Consider the following 17450-nt stretch of genomic DNA (forward strand, 5'->3'; position numbering starts at 1 on the left):
AAGAATCTGTTTTACCCTGTTTAAATACATATCCACAGATAGAGATCATGTCTCTTTCTTTCATTATTTTTTTTATTTCAGAATAAATATTAATCAGAAAACAATCACTAAAGTTCTTGTGTCATGGGAGGGTGTATTTGGCAGAAGAACGTTAATGTCAAGCACTATGATGGAAAGGGTAATGCTAACTGGTTGCTACTGAATGTATTATCAGGTTTCTCCAGCCAATGGACGAAATAGATTGCCCACACCATCTCCTGAGCCACCTCCCAGCGTAGTGAGGTTTGCACTGCCACCTGGACACGCAAGTAATGCATCAGATTCCTCTGATTCAGAGTACAGCTCTCAAACTACAGTGTCTGGCATCAGTGAAGAAGTTCGTCAGTATGAGGCCACCCAAGGTCCCGGGGCACCAGTCCATCAAGTAATTGTGGAAGCCACTGAGAACCCTGTCTTTGCAAGATCCACTGTGAGTAGTTCATGTACTGACAGGTGGTGTTTGGGTTTTTTAGTGTCAGAATTTGTAAGCAGGGAGTACAGCCTTTCCTCACCGGCTCCTTTAGAATAAACTTGGGAGTAAAATAACAGTATGAAAGTAGAGGTCTTCGGCATGCGTAACTGCTGTTACATCATATTAGCACCAGCCACAAGAGAGAGTTCTCAGTCCGTTTGATACTCTTTGCAGAGAGAGAACAGGGAGAGATTAAAGATCCAAACCTCTTCCTTGTGTATCACCATTTTATCCCTCACTGACAGCACATTTTGGGGAGAAATATCAATAGAGCTACAAGAAAATAGTGTCAGGGTTGTACCAAATCTTGGGCTGGTTGCATCTTGCTACTTGCTTGGCATAACTGCATTTTCAAAGGAAAGTGAAAAAGCTCTGTCTCTTACCCCTGCTGATGCTGCATGCTGAGCTGCAGTGCAGATCTGGTTTTGTTCAGCAGAGGCCTAGAAATAGGTACAAGCACAGCCACATTTGAAGTCGGTCACGGTTTATTGACTGATGTGGCCACTGTGCTTCATGCTTTTCACGGAAATCAGAAAACAGATTCCTACTCTCTATACAAACTAGCCTGCTAACATCCTGACTATGTACCCTGCATGGAACAGAACCTTTCCCAAATGCCTGCAATTCTGCTTGTTGAACGCGTTAAGATCAAGTGCTTGTCACCCCTCCCGTTGAAAAGATGGACTGTTATGTAGGAAGCTTACAATAATGCTTTCAACTATCATCCTGTGTTTTTCTGAAGGTATGCTTTCAAGGTTTTAGTAACTTCAGACAAAAACTATTAGATCCAAGTTAGATCCAAGACAGCGTTCTCTGAAGTGTTCTCTGCATAAAATATAAATAACCGTAGCATTTGTTTGGTTTACTTTGTCAGATGCATAACCTTGTGTCTCTCTTTCAGGTGGTTCAGCCAGAGACAGGGCATCAGCCGAGTCCCAGGTTACAGCTGAACCTGGAGCCCGGCACACAGCAGGCCTGGCGTCAGGGCAGACAGGCCAAGCAGGAAGCCAAGGAAAAGCTGCGGCCACCTCCTTACCGCCCTCGCAGGGATGCTTTTGAAATTTCTGCTGAAGGGCAGCAGAAACCTAGCAGTAGGGATCGCTCGGGCCACAGGGCCCATTCTCATAGCATGAGGAGCCCGGCGTTCAGTGGGGCAGGACCAGCATACTGCCAGCCCATCACCACTGTCACCGCCTCAGCTTCAGTGACTGTTGCTGTCCACCCCGTGGTGCACAGCCACAGCTCCCGGGGTGGGAGCTTTCCTACCTGTGAGGGATACCATGAAGCTGACCACGGGCCGTTTGAGGATCCCCATGTGCCTTTTAATGTGCCGTGTGAAAGAAGAAATTCTAAAACAGAAGTTATAGAACTGCAAGATGTTGAATGTGAGGAAAGGATACCCAGCAACAGCTCGCAGTAAGGTAGGTCTGTCCCCTGTGGATGCAAGCTCTGCCTCCACCAAGCCGTGGTGTGATTTAAAGCAGGGAAAGAAGAAATCTTTGGTACCTTTCCTTTAGTGAGGTTTACTTATCATCTGGTCTGGTATCATCTTAAATCTGCTGATCACAAATATGGCGATAGAAATCAGGTTGGATAACATAGTACTTTCCCAAACAGAAAAGTTGCAGTGAATTCAGACATGAAATATTTCTGAGGGCCTTGCATTGTGAGTTGGTACAACATGGAGCCCTAGCTTACCAGATGAGGAGAATTAAGCAGAGGTGTTGTGTAACATTTCCAAAGCTGTGCATTTACTGCATTTACTGTTGACAGGTCCTATCTTCTCCTATCTTCTGATCCGTGTCTCAGGCACATTCTGTAACATCATGCAGAATGACCTTGTCTAGGAGAGTAAATGAACAGGTACCTTAAGAGCTGTTCTGTCTTGAATAAAATTGTTTCATGGAATTTGAAGTCCACAGTGTGGACTGAATCCCTCTGGAAGATGGGCTTAATGGGAAGTTAGAAGCCACCATGCCTGTTGCATTACTGAATGTCCCCTGTGCTTTGGCAGCATTCAAAGACTAACCCAGAGAACTCACATGCTCCAGGAGTCTGTGGGCCAGTCTCTCCCTAGCCAGGCACAGCTACAGACTTGCTATTGCAGACTTGCATAAGGTAGACCTGACCTAGCAGGACATTTAATGTGTTCCTGTAAAACAGCAAAATGCTCAAAAACTTGTGAGACTTAATTTTCCATTAATTTTATAGGTAATACTTTGAAGGGGAGAAACCAATTGAGTTCTCTTTTGGGTGAAAGAGGAAGTTTTTAAAAAGGTACTTAGCTGTGGATCCCTTTTTTCTCTCTTTGCTTTGCAGAGCTCTTCAGTGTCAGACACTAGTTTGACCAGAACAAGCTACTCTTTTTTTTTGTTGTAGAACTATTTTACATGTACACACACACATGCACACACATGAAGAGTTTTGATGGAAAAGTTTTGATGACTCATGGTCAAATCACCTTCTGGTTTATAAAATGTCTCTCTATACATCCCAAAGTGCAAATAGACATGAATGCCTTCAGCCACACAGTTTAGAAATGTCACAAGTAATAGTATCCTTAGAAAAAGGAAATACTTGGGCTTAGCTTTTTCAAGCAGAACTGCATGTTGTAATATGAGATTCTTAACTGCATGCAGTATTCAGTGTAGCAGATCTCTCCCTGAAGTGTTCATTGTGTTTGACTGAATTTTTCTCAAGTATCTAAAAATGAGAATTCAGAAATCAAAGCATCTGCATTTTTTAAACTGGCATCAGTATTTCTTTACTGGGAAATAAAAGACTGAAATGAAAGCAGAGCTCACATTTTCTGATTGGTGATTATAGCCACAAGAACCATAAAATGATCTTTGGATTAGCTTGATTTGTTCATCAATTCTTGACCTTTAATTAATGTTTTGCTTCTACCTTTATTTTTAAAGGGCAATAACTGAAGCAAAGAAGAGGCCAAAGATGGAAAACTGTATTTCCAGAACTGCTGGAAGAACTGCTTGAAGGGGAGGACTTCTTGAAGTTGTAGAAAAGGACATGCTGCATCAGAACAAGAGTTCACTGTTACTGTAACCTATTGTATTATTTTGTTAAATATTTCTGAAGTATTTAAAAGATGTACACATATGTAATATACAAAAGAACAATGTAAAGTAGTATAATCTGGAGTCATTTGCCTATGGGCAATAGAATGGGGACAGTTTGTGTGCACTTTGTACTTACTGTACATTGATTTCTGTGCCACAACTAAGCTTAATCTAGTTTTAAATTTCAGCATAAGTTGCTGCTGCTTAAATATTGTATAATTTACTTGTATAATTCTATGCAAATATTGCTTATGTAATAGGGTTCTTTTTTTTAAAAAGGTACATGTCTGTTTAAAATATTTTAAATTTGCGTATCACAACCCTGTGGTAGTATGAAACGTTACTGTTAACTTTCGAACACGCTATGCGTGATAATTTTTAAAATAAGCAGATAATGAAGAAAAGCAAGTTAATCTGGGAGGTTTAAACAGATTTAGCTATGTGCAGGTTCTGTTTTGCTGTGTGTATCCACGTGTGCATCTGGAAGTGTGTATGCTTTTTTCTGTATGTTCCTGGTGTACTGTAGTTTCTCTTTTACTGTATGGTTACACTTAGTGGGTAAACCCACTGATGCTGATGTGAGTCTGGGTTTCCCTGTTAGTACATGCTAGTGAAAACTGTGTTGGTGTTCACCAGCACTTAGCATAGGCTGCCATCATCAAAGGCCTAACTAAAACAGAAGACAGGGCAGGGAGTTGAGGTTTGGGATTGCAGTTCAGTTTCCCACACTCTTAATGACTTGCTTCATGTAACTTTGGTCAAGTCACTTAACTGCCCCATGCCTCCATTTCTCATTCTGTAAAATGGGCATAATTACACTTACCTACCTCCCAGGAATGTTGTGAGGCTTAATTATGTAGTGCTTTGATTATTATTATTTTTAAAATTTTTTATTTTATTTTATTTTGTTTTATTTTATTTTATTTTATTTTGCAAAAGGTGCCAGGTAAGTGTAAACACTATAACCATTATATTTCACTTCCAAAGGTACTGTATATTGAGAGGTGCTGGTGGTTATAGAATTCCAATGAGCATATGCCTTATTTTGATACTGTTAACTATGAGTGGCATTAGAATGGTAATTCTGGATAATCGAGCTGTTTGATGGTGAACTACAGCTCAGCTGTGTCCTCACAGCATTAAAAGCAGTATCTTATTTTCACCTTATTTTCATGGGAGGAAAGGGAGTTAATAGCAAGTGATATAAATCAAATGGAAGGATAAAAAAAATCTGTTCTCACTTTTTAAATATAAATGGTTTTCTGATAGGTCCAGGACTGTAATGACACACAAGGCCTGGGTTGTTACTTTCTCTATTGTTTTTTTTTTTCCCTGCATTGGCACTTTTAATTAAAACAGCTAAACTGGGATCTCTTTGCGAAACTAATTTAGCTTTTTGTATATTATTTTTAAACTGAAGGGGATTGCTGCAGGTGAAGGGTCTGAAAAAAACACCACAATCTGTGTTCCAGTTGGATACACTTAAGAATGGAGAAGTTTAATTTTAAAAAACAGGCGTTTTCATTATCTCTGTTCTTCCTCTCTCTTTGTTTCTTTTGTTTTTTTTTTTTTTTTTTGCCCTTCTCCTAGCTTTCTTTTTTAGAGCAGGTAGATGTTCAGTCGTATACTAAGAGCCAAACAACCACAACCAGTATTCAGTTTCTAAATGCAGCACTGGTGGGGATTTTCTTTGAGCATGATGCCTGAATAGCAGCAGCCGATTCTTTGATGGGTGTTGTTTTCCAGTGGCTTCAGGGAATCTATCTTTGCCGACAGACCTTGCCAGCATAACAAATGGGGATAATTAGAATGCACAGATTTCCATGCCTTTTTTTGCTCACTTGAAAACACTTTGATATGAGGCACTTGTTTACAGCTCTCCAATGTGAACTCTCCAAGAGCAGGTGGCGAGAGCCTGGTGTCATTCCCATGATGCATAAGCTGCTGTTTCAGTGCACACTGAGGGTTAACGCCGCAACTGCCTACTGGTCCAGTCCACTGTCTGGTGTGAAAACTGCTCGTGACAAAAAAGATGAGGGGCCCCCACTTTAGCACTAGCAGTGCAGTGACCTCGGATCATACAAGCTCTGCAACAAAACTGTATGATACTAATTGGGAGCTCCCTTCAGCTGCCGGGCATCTGTGTGCCCATGCCAGAGGTCGGCAGGGCTCCCTCCTGCTGACACCGCTGCGGCGGCTGCCTTGCTCCCTGCACTGCCTGGGGATGGAGGGGGACAGCCTGGGACAGACACTCTGCCTCCCACCTGCCCCTCTCCGGGTCCTCTCCTGTGTGCTGGTGTGTGGCTGAGCTTTCTGCTGCTTCCTGCACGATGTAGACCCTCCTCTGATAGTCACATTGGTGAGGGGAGAACTTGGTAGCTGGCAACGTTTATTTTCTTTTGGTTTTGTTTTTTAACTTTTTTAATCATAGGTGATATTTATATTTTTGTATAATAAGAATGTTTTCTTACAGTATTTGTCATGCCAGTTTATAACAAACAAGATGCAGGGATTTTATGTCTACTGGAAACACTATTACAGCTATGTTTTTACTGTTTAATGGATTTTTATTTGTATAGAGGGCTTACTAATGTTAAATAGGAAAGAGTATATAACATTTACATTAAGGACTCACCATAGCTTTTAGCATAAGGAGTTAAAAGGAAAAAATATTTGAACTGGGTCTCATTGCCTACTTGTTTTGGTAGGAGTGGGTTTGTGTCATTTCAATTACAAAGATAAAATTATGCCATATAATTTATTTATATGAAAATTTATTTTTGTAGTGTACATAGTAGCCATCAAGTCTTTTGACAGAAGTCTATTTTTAAAGAGTTTATATGTAATGATAATACCATTATGTTTTGGAACACTGCTGAGATATGATTACGGTGCACACTTCTCCTTGTAAAACCCCTGTCAGAAAAGAAAGTGTTTAACAGTGTTAACAGAAAGCGAGTGTGAATATTCATACAATTCTGAGCTGTGTTTTAGTTACCGTTTGTGATCTAGTGTGGTTTTCAATTTAAACTTTCGATGGAAATTGTACAAACTCTCTTAAATATTAATGTTCAAACACTGATAGAAACTCTAACATGAATAAAAAATATTATAACTTATTGGTTACAGATTTGGTTGTTCCTAGAATGCTTCTTTATGTATTACTGGTCAGCGGTGCAAGTACAGCCATGCTGTCCTGATTTGGAGCACGAACTTGGGATGTTTCAGTGATCAAGATATTTGGGAGATTTAGATTTGCCCATGTTGGAGCAGGGGCCAGTTCTAAAATCCTGTCAAAATTGTAATATGCTGGTGCTTGTCTGTTGATTCTCTTGCCCTTGTTATGTCTCAGATGATAGGTTTAGGACCAGGTCACAACTTTCATTCTCACTTTGAACAAAGTATTTTATGTAGACTCTGAACTCCTGGATAAACCAGTTTACGTACAGGTTATTTCTGCTTAGAAACGAGAGGTAACTCTTTGTCTTCTTCTGTCTCTGTGGTTGCTCCCTAAATTGGATTACATAAATAGTCTGATTTTCTCATTTTGTGGAGCAAAAAAGTAAATAAATATGAATTCTGAAAACCTCAGCTCTTCACTTGAAGAAGGGAGACTCTGAACAAAACTCATTCAGGAAGCTGTGCTGGCAACTTCAAGCCAGGACACTGCTGAGGAAAGGAGGAGGAGGAGAGGCTACTGGAGGCAGCAGAGTGATGTTGTAAGGAGCAATATTTGCCCGAAGTCAGTTGCATCTTAAACCTTGGTGTGGTTTATGCTGTGCAAGCATTTTCTGCTGAGCATTTGCCAAAGTGCTACAGAGACATCAGTCTTTTACTTTGTCCTATACTCTTTCATGATTTTTTTCATGAGCCTTCTAAATTTCTCATAAAAAGCTCAAACGTGTCTTAGGATAATTTATAATTGAGCCTCAGTTTTTCATGGTCAGAGGAAATACAGCGTTTTATCTTGTATTTTCTGGAAAGAGAGAGAAAGATACAGTTAAAGGACTTGAACTGCAAAACTGCTACCCATGGGGGTTTTTTGCTGCTCTCCTTCAGATCCTCAGGACTAGCCAGACTGGGTCAGGTTGCAGATTTGCCCTCGCTGGGCTACAGCCTGTGAGAGCAGTGGCCACTCAAGTCTTGCATTAGCACAGCTCACTGACTGCCTCACAGATCCAGTCTTTCATGGGAGTGGCTCCATTCACAGGACTGGAAGCCAGATGAATAAATCAATACATTCTGCCAGTCAGAACACAGGATTTTTCTGTAGAAGTTCCCTTTTGCACCAACGATAGCAATTTACCTTACATTACTCATCGTGTTTAGGTTTCTTATAAATAGCTCTTCTTGCTGTCAGTCCTACTAGCCCCAGGTAAGGCCTTGATCAGATTTTTTTCAAAGATTTGACATATTTACTCAGGCCTTAAGTAAACATTTGGCCAAATTTTTGTTGGCATAATGCATGGATTTAACAGCTTCAGGAATGCTGCATGCTGCTAAACTGCAGCAGCTCTGATGTATGACCAGGTGTTTCATTTTTGTGAACTCACTCCCAAAGAGCATCTGAGACACCGACTTTATATCTGAAAACCCTGGTTGCCAAATAGTAATTACTTTTAATGGCTGCTGAAGTAATGAGAACAATTACTATTCCCTAGTCCACTTAATCATTCTTGTCCTTTTTGTTGCAGACAAGTTGAACCTTACTGCTAAAAGAGGATGAGTGCCAGGAGACTGCAGTACCCATTCAGAGTGCCTGAAAAAAATACGTGCCCAGTTTAACTTTACATGGTTAATTGCAGCTAATTAATCACAAAAATGAAGCGGCACTGGTGCATTGACAAAAAAAGTTTAATATATATAGCCTGGCATATTTAGTACTGCGGAAACCATTTTGCCTCTGTGTGGATACTACAATAACAAAAGGGAATCTCTACCTCAGATTTTTGGTTATCTGCAGTAGAATCCAGGCCACTTAGCACCCTACAGTGGCTCTTCTTTGGAACATTTTCATCCTCATTTTGACAGCTTTAACTGCACATATCCATAGTGTTTTTGTTGCTGTGGCAGCTATACTTAACTTGCCACTGATGCAGGGTAAGGCTACAGTGGAGAAAATTGTATTTTCCTTGGGTTAGTGAACCTAGTATGACTTCTTTTGCCCTAAGCACTGGGTGGAAGGCAGCATGCATTTTAATTTGTTTTGCTGATCAGAACATCCACTGAGGCTCTTTTCCAGCCTTCTTTCAAGCTACCAGTTATGAGTTTCTGGACTTTTGAGCCAGCTAATTTGAATTAGGGCCTCCTGTTCACATGATGGAGATGCGCTTTTGCACAATGGAGCACAAAAGCGGATGGCTTTTCTATCTGGTCTTCGCATCCCTTGAACTCAGACATTTGGAGTGGGGCTGCCTGTGCAAGTTCCCATCTGCCTGCGGACCCCACAGCCACTGCAGGGCCACCAGGCTGTAAGCCACAGCAGCCAGGAAGGCAGGGGGTTAGAAGTAGCTGTAGGTTGGAAACTGCTTCTCAGGCAAAAGGAGGTCTCTGCCTGGGTTGAATAACAAGGACTGGGAAGCAGGGGTGAGGCTTCATTCACAGGTGAATGAATTAGGTGGTTTTCCCCATCTGTTGAGCTGGAAAAACCATTGATGTGTTCGGAATGTGATATATGGCTGAAGGGACAGACCCTGGGTTCTCTGGAAGGGGGATAGCTCCACCATCTGATGTAGGAGACCCAAAATGGTATTGCAAATGCATTTCTAAGTCTAGGTAGAACTGATTTTTCTGTCTGGTTGTGTCTGCTTTAGTAGCCATGGAATTTTTTTTCTGAGATTTACTTGCCTGGAGGAATGTCTGGCCAGCTGTTTGAAAGGCAGGAGAAGGGAAAGGAGTTACATAAGAATTATTTGGTAACTAGAAAGGACTGAAAGGAAAAGTAGTATGCTTTTTAGCTCCCCCAGCTTTTGTTACTCTGATGAAGGGAAAACTTTCACCTTTGTCTCCTTTGGGACTCCTGCCCATAAGACAAGCAGTTGTATCTCTCTGGTCTGCCAGTTCCAGGTGCTGTTTTTAGGTGGAGAGCCTGTCACCACAGGGCACTGCACTGGCAGTGGCAGTTAAGGGGGCTTAATTGGGAGTATATGTGACTCTCTAAGTCAGCAAGCGTGGGTGATAAATGACCTTTGAGATGGCTGGATTTAAACTAATAATCTTGAGGTTAAAATGCCAATTTGCCCTTTCCTATCTACCAAATGTATTACCCATCTCAAATTACAGTTTACCTGTCTGAGCCAAATTATTTCTTCTTATTAAGCAAGGGACTGGATATTTTATTAGTTGCTAATACTATTAAGGTAAAACATTTGAGTATCAGCTTTGGTAGAAGAGCTGGGATAAATAGGAAGCTCACAACTGTCACCCCAAATAACTGGCATTTGCTATAGGAGAATTCAAACCTCTTTCATTTTATTGCCTGACTATTATGCAATAATCTTAACAGCCTATTTATTTTAAGAGAACTTACTTTGATAGCTAATAGAATGTACTTCTGTACCATATTGCAGTGTTACAGAAAACTAACAGGTTCAGCTTTAAATGATTATAATACCAAGGAAGAATGTGTGTGGTCAAGAAGTGCTTTTAAGCACTTTGTCTGTGAAAGCTTTAATCTCATTCATAAATAGTTTTCCCAGTTAATTAGATAGTACATGGATTTAAACCAATTTTGATGGATATTCTCTGATGCAATAGACTGTAATGCTCCAAAGTAACTGTTACAGTCCATTGAATCACTAGCCCAGGAGCTAAAGAGGATTTACACATTAGTTGGTTATGGATTCTGAGGAACACTTCAGTTTAAGATGGATGTGAAGGTATCTGAATGCCTCCAAAGGAGCATGCAGCAGGAACCTGGGGAGCAGGGAGAGGCTCTGCAGGCAGGCAGGGAGAACACAGGGAGAGCAGGAGAGCAGGGCAGGCCCCACCACACTGGGACTGCACAGGGAGCCAGAGGTCTGCCCTGGGAGGAGAACTCAGCTGCAAGACCAGGCTGTCTCTGGAGACCACACAATCCATGAGAGCAGCTGTCTTCAGGGGCATCTAATGGGGTCTCCCTGCACTCCTCAGGCTCAGGAGTTCATGTCTGGTCTCATGCAATCTGCTTCAGCAGTCCTACGTCAGTCAGTGCTGCCTTCTCAAGTTTTCTCTATTTTTATTCCTCCATTTTATTTTTCGGTTTCTGCACACCCCTGTCCTGCTGTTCCCTTCTCAGCTGGGGGCAAGATCATATTAACTCCAGTGAACTATCAAATGATGGCAGAATTCGATTTACATTGCTTTTGTGACATATTTTTGACTGCAGAAACTTGTTTTGAAAGCAAAACAAAACAAGCAAATAGTTGGTTTCTTCCTCCTCACCATATTTTGACAGAACCTCTTGTCAGGCCTTTTAAAATTATTTAACAGCAAGAGGAAGTCTTAGGAAAATATTGGGCTGGTAATGAAGATGGTCACCTGGGAAACAAAGATGCAAAAGAAGAGAAGGTATTCAGTGCTTTTTATGCTTCTGTCTTTAAAGATAATAATAGACCTTGGGCTGCTCTCTTCTCTAAGCTGGAAGCCCATGACTCTAGCTACAGTGATTTTCCATTTGTGGATCCTGAAATTGTAAGGGAGCAGCTTTATCAACTGCATGTTTATAAATCTGTGGGATCCAGTGAGGTTCATTCCAGGGGTTACAGCAGGACCCCTCTAGAGCATCTGCTAAAGGTTTGGGAGTCTGGGGAGCTGACTGGAAGCTAGCCAGTGTTGTTACGATTTACAACAAGCATGTGAGGGAATGCCCAGGAAACAACAGGCTTCCTGGCTTAACCTCACTGCCTGGAAAATCATGGGAATTACCATATTGAGTACTCTTGGAAGGCGTTTCAGGGAGAATGCAACCATCAGGTACAGTCAGCACAGGTTGATAGAGGAAAGGTCCAGCTTAAATAATCTGATACCCTTCTATGATAAGGTTACCCACCTAGTGAATGAAGGGGAGGCAGTGGTGATAGTTTTTCTGGGGTTTAGTAAGGCTTTTGATACTGTCCTTGGCAGCATCTTTCTGGACAAGTTGTCCATTAGTGAAATGAGTGGGTACATGGTGTGCTGGGTGAAGAATTGGCTGAAAGGCAGGGCTCAAAAGGTTGTACTCATGTGGAATATTGTCTGCAGCTCTGGGCCCCACAATTAAAGAAGGATGCGAAGGTCCTTGAATGTGTCCAGGGGAGGGCAACGTAGCTGGTGGGAGAGCTGGAACTCATGTCCTGTGAGGAGAGGGAAAGGACTCTGGAGCTGTCTCATTTGGGGAGGAGGAGAATGAGGGGCAACCTCATTGCTCTCTGCAGCTTCCTGAGGAGGGACAGTGGAGAGAGAGGTGCTGAGCTCTTTTTCCTGGGATCCAGTGACAGGACATGTGAGAATGGTTGAATGGTTAAATTTTTTTACAGAGAGGGTGGTCAAACACTGGGAGAGGATTCCTAGAGAAGCAGTCAGTGCGACAAGCCTGTCAGTGCCTTAAAAAGAGGCCTTTGGACAATAACCTCAACATGCTTTCACTTTTGGTCAACCCTGAAGTGGTCTTTCCCTTCCCTTCCCTTCCCTTCCCTTCCCTTCCCTTCCCTTCCCTTCCCTTCCCTTCCTTCCTTCCCTTCCCTCCTTCCTTTCCTTCCCTTCCCTTCCCTTCCCTTCCCTTCCCTTCCTTCCCTTCCCTTCCCTTCCCTTCCCTTCCCTTCCCTTCCCTCCTTCCCTTCCCTTCCCTTCCCTTCCCTTCCCTTCCCTTCCCTTCCCTTCCCTTCCCTTCCCTTCCCTTCCTTTCCCCTCCCTATCCTTTTCTTCCCTTCTCTCCTATCCCATCCTAGCCTAGCCTAGCCTAGCCTTCCGTATCCTATGCCATCCTATTCATTTAAACACTTTTAAATTGAAGGAAGTGTACAGGGAACATGGAAGTTCCTGTCAAATCTGATGGGAATAAGCTATGAGTCAGAAAGTGTCTTTAAGAGGCTTAGACAAATACAGTTTTTTAATTGGTTTTGGTGGAATTACACATGGGTAAATCTGTGTTTGTATTAATCCTTTTGTGTTTGGTCCATAGAGTGTACAGTGAAAAGTGCAGTCAGCTTTCTGACCACAGAGGCTTCAGGTCATGCTTAAGCTACAAGCCCGTAGATGAGGGTAAGAATCAAGTAAAAAAAAACAGGATTTTTACCCCCTTAGATTGTAAATTGGAATATTACCATTGTCAGTGTAGTCTTGGACTGCCTGAATGGATTTGCATATGTCAGGAGCTCTTTTGAGCTGTGTCTAAATCAGAAAGTTGTGAATGGAAAACCAACAAGCAAAGGGTTTTGTCTGTCTTTTACCTTACACCCATCTGAAACATGCAGAACTGTGCTGGTACATGATTGTGAATATCAGTCCTAGGCCTCCAGGTCACTGTCATTGTATCCTGTCTTTCTCTCATTACTGTGTTATTTTATAACTGTGTAATGATTTGGCCATTCTGTAGTAAATTATCACCTTTCTATTTTCCTTTTGTTTAAATCTTAGAAAAAATAATAATATCAAGAAAATTGTTGTAACCTAATTGCAATGAACTATTAAGTTATTAACAACCACAACACTTACTCATCTCTTTGCTCTACGTCTTCCTTGCTTAATATCATGGAGATATTAATGTGAAATCCACCTTAGCTCATAGCAAGCTGGTGAATGCAGCTAAGCCCAGAGATACTTTTGGTATACAGTTTGAACTGAGTTGCTCCAAAAAGCCAATGAAAACAGCTGGTACAGAAAAGAAGTACAAGACCTTTCATGTACCATTAGCAGTATAAATTTGGAACTGGGCAGACCTAAGGAATCCCAAAAAATAAATTTCTCTAAGAAGCCTCTTGGAGTATGTTATCTGGGAAATTGCTACCTGCACGTCTTACACTTTGTTTTCTTTCTCAGCTTTGTTTCACAATTTCTTCTATGGTGCAGGCTTTGTATGAGTCTAATGGGGAGTTTCCCATTTTTGAAAGCCAAGTCACTTGTATCAGACACATTTAGAATAAAAAGTACTTTTACAGAAAACTCAGGATCCTCCTAAAAAAAAGTGACATGGGCTCTGATCCCTTGAACATTTGAGTCCTTTATTTTGCAAAGACAGTGATAGCTGGGAGACTATTCTAGCCAGAAAAATTAAATAAGTGCTCAAGTACCTACAAAAATGGTATGCGAGAGTTGCAACTGATAAAAATACAGATAAGAAAGTCTGAGTTCTAGTACTAATAATTATGAGACTAGGTTGAGCTTGACAACATGGAACTTGGATATTTTGCATGCAGTAATACACACACACACCCTGTGGTTCTTGTTCATTTGCCTTCATACATTGATGTAGGCTGAGGGGATACTGAGACACACAGAAGTGAAAAAGCCAGTGTGCTGAACAGGAGTGAAACAGAAGGAAAAAATGAGAGAGAACTATACCTTAGCCCATGTGGGCAGACTCACAAGAGTTTCTTTAAAAGGTGCATTTGAACTCTGTGTAAAATGATTAGGGATGTCATTCTGCTGGACAAGGGAGGTGTGGCTGTGTGTGGATGCTGAACATAAGAGCCCAGTGTTCCTACTCATAGGGGAGGTGATAACTTGCTTTGAGGGATATTTTTTATAATGTTGATGCTGGCTTTTTGAATGTTTTTCTATGCAATGTGTGCGTGTGTATGTGTGTGTGTGTGTGTATGACGGGAAACACGCAAATGTGTAGAAAGAACTGTGGTTTCAGTGTGTGGAATTTACTACTGGCAAGTTATTTTAGCACTGAGTCCAAGATAAATACCAGGTAGGCTTATATTTTTGCATATGCCTTCTCATCCTGAAATGTTTCAAAAGTCTTCCAAAATGCAGGAAGTGTCACTTGGGGTTTCACAATTTTCTTGGGGTGGATGTTCCCAGTGTACATCACTTCATTTGCTGTTCCTGCTTTAGTTTTTGTTGTTTTGCAAGCTTCTGAAGGGAAGCTTAGAAGAAGAGGCCCTAGACAAGTATTTTGTCTGGGGGCTGGTTTCACTGAGGCTTCCTAAAAATTTTATTCTGCGCTGGCCTTCGGATTCTGGAAGTCTCTAGATCTTGTTCCTACAGTCCTATCCTTTTGATTAATTTCTTCAGAGTGCATGAAAAATCAAGCAGAATGGAAGGGTGCTGACATACTGGAGGTGGCCTTGTTAGCTTCCTTAATGTATATGCAATAGATGAGAAAAGGCCTTTAAATGAAGACACTGTAATTTAAAATAAGTTTTTCTGTTCTCTGAGTACCTTTCTCTTCAAGGTGTTCTTTGCACAGATACTTGGACTAATGTGTAATTTTATTGCATTGGAACAGTGTGTCAGACCCAGCAGTGGGCTGTGGCCCAGCAGATACTTTTTTCCTGTCCCAGAGAACACTTATCCCCCTAATAACCACCGTATTTTTCCTCACATACCACCAGCAGGCTAGGTATGTGAAAAAGCAAAGCCTCTGGAAGACTGTGTGAAGCAGCATTGCAGTAGGGGTGTATAGGAGGCTGTTGCCTATGGGACAGCTGGAACTCTGGCTGTTGTGCTGGCTTTTCATGGCTTTCCTTGGGGGAAAATGGTACATGCATCCTGTGGGGATCTCTGCTACATGCATCTTGATGTGCATTTTTCAAACACTGCACTCTGGTCAAAAAGAAATGAAAGAGTGAAGGTACTTGGCTAGCCATGAAAGCCAGTAAGACAGTGGCAGATGGGGAGGAGAAAGCCAGAAAGGGCATTGTCTGGGTCTAAATTGTGGAAAGCAGCAACAGTATTCCCTTGCACTGCCACAGAAGCTGGGGATGAAAGCCCATCTTTGTTTTCAGGCAGTGACAAGGATGATTTGAGAGGTGTTACAAAGCTGGGGATTTGGCTGAGGAAGAGTAAAAGGAGTTCAAGCCAGGAGAAGATGGGTTAGAAGGAGCAGGGAACTTCTGAGATGGGAGCACAGGTTGGTGGTTTGGAGAGCTCAAGAAGCAGGGATCAGCTTGGGAAATGGGAAATTTTCAATGAAAATGTACTGAAAGGTGAATGCAAACCACAGAGCTGAGGAATAAATCCAACTTCTGCAGTTTAAAATATTCAAAGCAAGAATGTTCATAGAACTTTGACAGAAACTAATTAAATACTGCACAAAGAGAGAAAACAATGCAACTGCCATTACAATACAACATCAAAATTATTATGTTTTAACAGAAGAAATCAGGTCTTGCTAAATATTCATAAAATGCATGGAATGGTTATGACCTGTTCCGTTCAAATATTATATTAAATAGTCCTACCTTACAGTAGCTAAAATAAATACAGAAGACTAAGAATTTGTTTGAAAGTCACCACAATCACCAGGGTAAGTAACACACCAGCAGTTCATAGAACTGAGAGGAGTCTTCTGTGGGCAAACTGAAGGTTATATTCTCTTAAAAATGTGCTTCAGTTGACCTTTTGCCCATTTTTCTGCAAATTTTTCGTAATTCTCAATTACACAAAAAAATAAAAAACAAATCCAAAATCCACAGTGGGTCAGTCCTTTCCTAGAACCTTTTCCTCCAAAATTCTGCTACACTAAAATCTGCACTGCATTTTTTTTTCATATTTTGGCCACAATCAGGTTCTTTCTTCATAAATTTCATAGTGTTCTAAAAGGCAAATAAGCTTTTTTTCATAGGGTGTCAGTAAGAGTGTAAGAACAGACAATTAAAGATACTCCTTAACTTCAGAAATTCTGCTTGCAGATTTGTAGATCCATGTCTACAGTCAGAGAACACTTCTCACCAAAGAACCATCCTAAACCTTTGCTTGTCTAAAACTTGCAGAACAAAACACCACTTAATAGCAAGCAGGAAAGAGCCATGATGGAAAGAAGTGATGCTGTGGAACTATGAAAATCAGATAGTGAAGTCTGCCTTTCAAAAGTCCCTTATAGCTTTTGTTTACCTCGTGGCCTTCTCTGGGATCATACAATTTTATACAGGTACCAGATCTTCAGAGGTGTCAGAGAAGTCAGCTATGATTTCTCTGCTGGATATTGGCCCCTTTTTTTCTACCCTACAGAGGTAGAAAATAACTATCAAAGTTTTTTCTCTTTTTTTCTCTCACTATACTTAGTTCCAAAGGAAGTGGGTTCTGGAAACATTCACTGTTGTAAGTCATGGCTTAAATTCAACACTTGTTCATCTGTTTAACTGGTGCTTTTTGTTTTCAGACTCTCACCCAGTGCTGCGATGTCAGGTCATCAGAGGTAGCTGTACTGTCACTTGAAAAGATGTGAAAATCATAATTGGTAGTAGTAATTTGCACAAAATACTGCTATTGGAGAGTTCTTTAGTCTTTGTTTTAAAATTAGAAGTGGATACACATCTTATTAACTGCATGCCATGAATCCTTTCCCATTCTTTCATGATTATATGTTAAAATAACTGATAAAAGCTAAGCCTCTCATCCACCACAGATGCTCCATATCCCAGCAGACCTTTTATCCAGTATGATCTTCCTAAACAGCACTGTAGGGTCAGAGAATCTTCTCCGGAGAATTTTGAGCTGAAGCATATTTCATAAATGAGGCCCTTTTATTAAGATCTGTTCTGCCACTCTAATGGAAAACATAGATTTGTGATCTGCCTGTTACAGGACATTAAACAAAAATTATGCTATCATTTTTGGATTAGTTACTCAGTGCTTTTAAAGATTAACTCATTATCATTACATTTTTTCTAAACGGCTTATTGCTCATTTAATATGAATGGATTTTGAGATACCTCTAAGTAGAAAATGATAAA

The 17450-nt window shown here is 41.0% G+C and overlaps 1 protein-coding gene across 1 annotated transcript in view; it reads left to right on the top strand.

Annotated features, from left to right (window-relative positions):
• PTCH1 (patched 1) overlaps positions 1–3559 on the top strand; it is a 62159-nt gene extending 58600 nt beyond the window's left edge. Inside the window, exons 22-24 of the mRNA XM_030467650.1 lie at positions 215–469; positions 1413–1932; positions 3433–3559. Of these exons, the coding sequence (XP_030323510.1) occupies positions 215–469; positions 1413–1931 (774 nt within the window). The 3' untranslated portion in view covers position 1932; positions 3433–3559. The remainder of the gene's footprint in view (positions 1–214; positions 470–1412; positions 1933–3432) is intronic.
• Positions 3560–17450: the final 13891 nt, after the last annotated feature.

The sequence above is a fragment of the Calypte anna genome, chromosome Z, assembly GCF_003957555.1.
Source record: "Calypte anna isolate BGI_N300 chromosome Z, bCalAnn1_v1.p, whole genome shotgun sequence".
NCBI classification, from domain to species: Eukaryota; Metazoa; Chordata; class Aves; order Apodiformes; family Trochilidae; genus Calypte; species Calypte anna.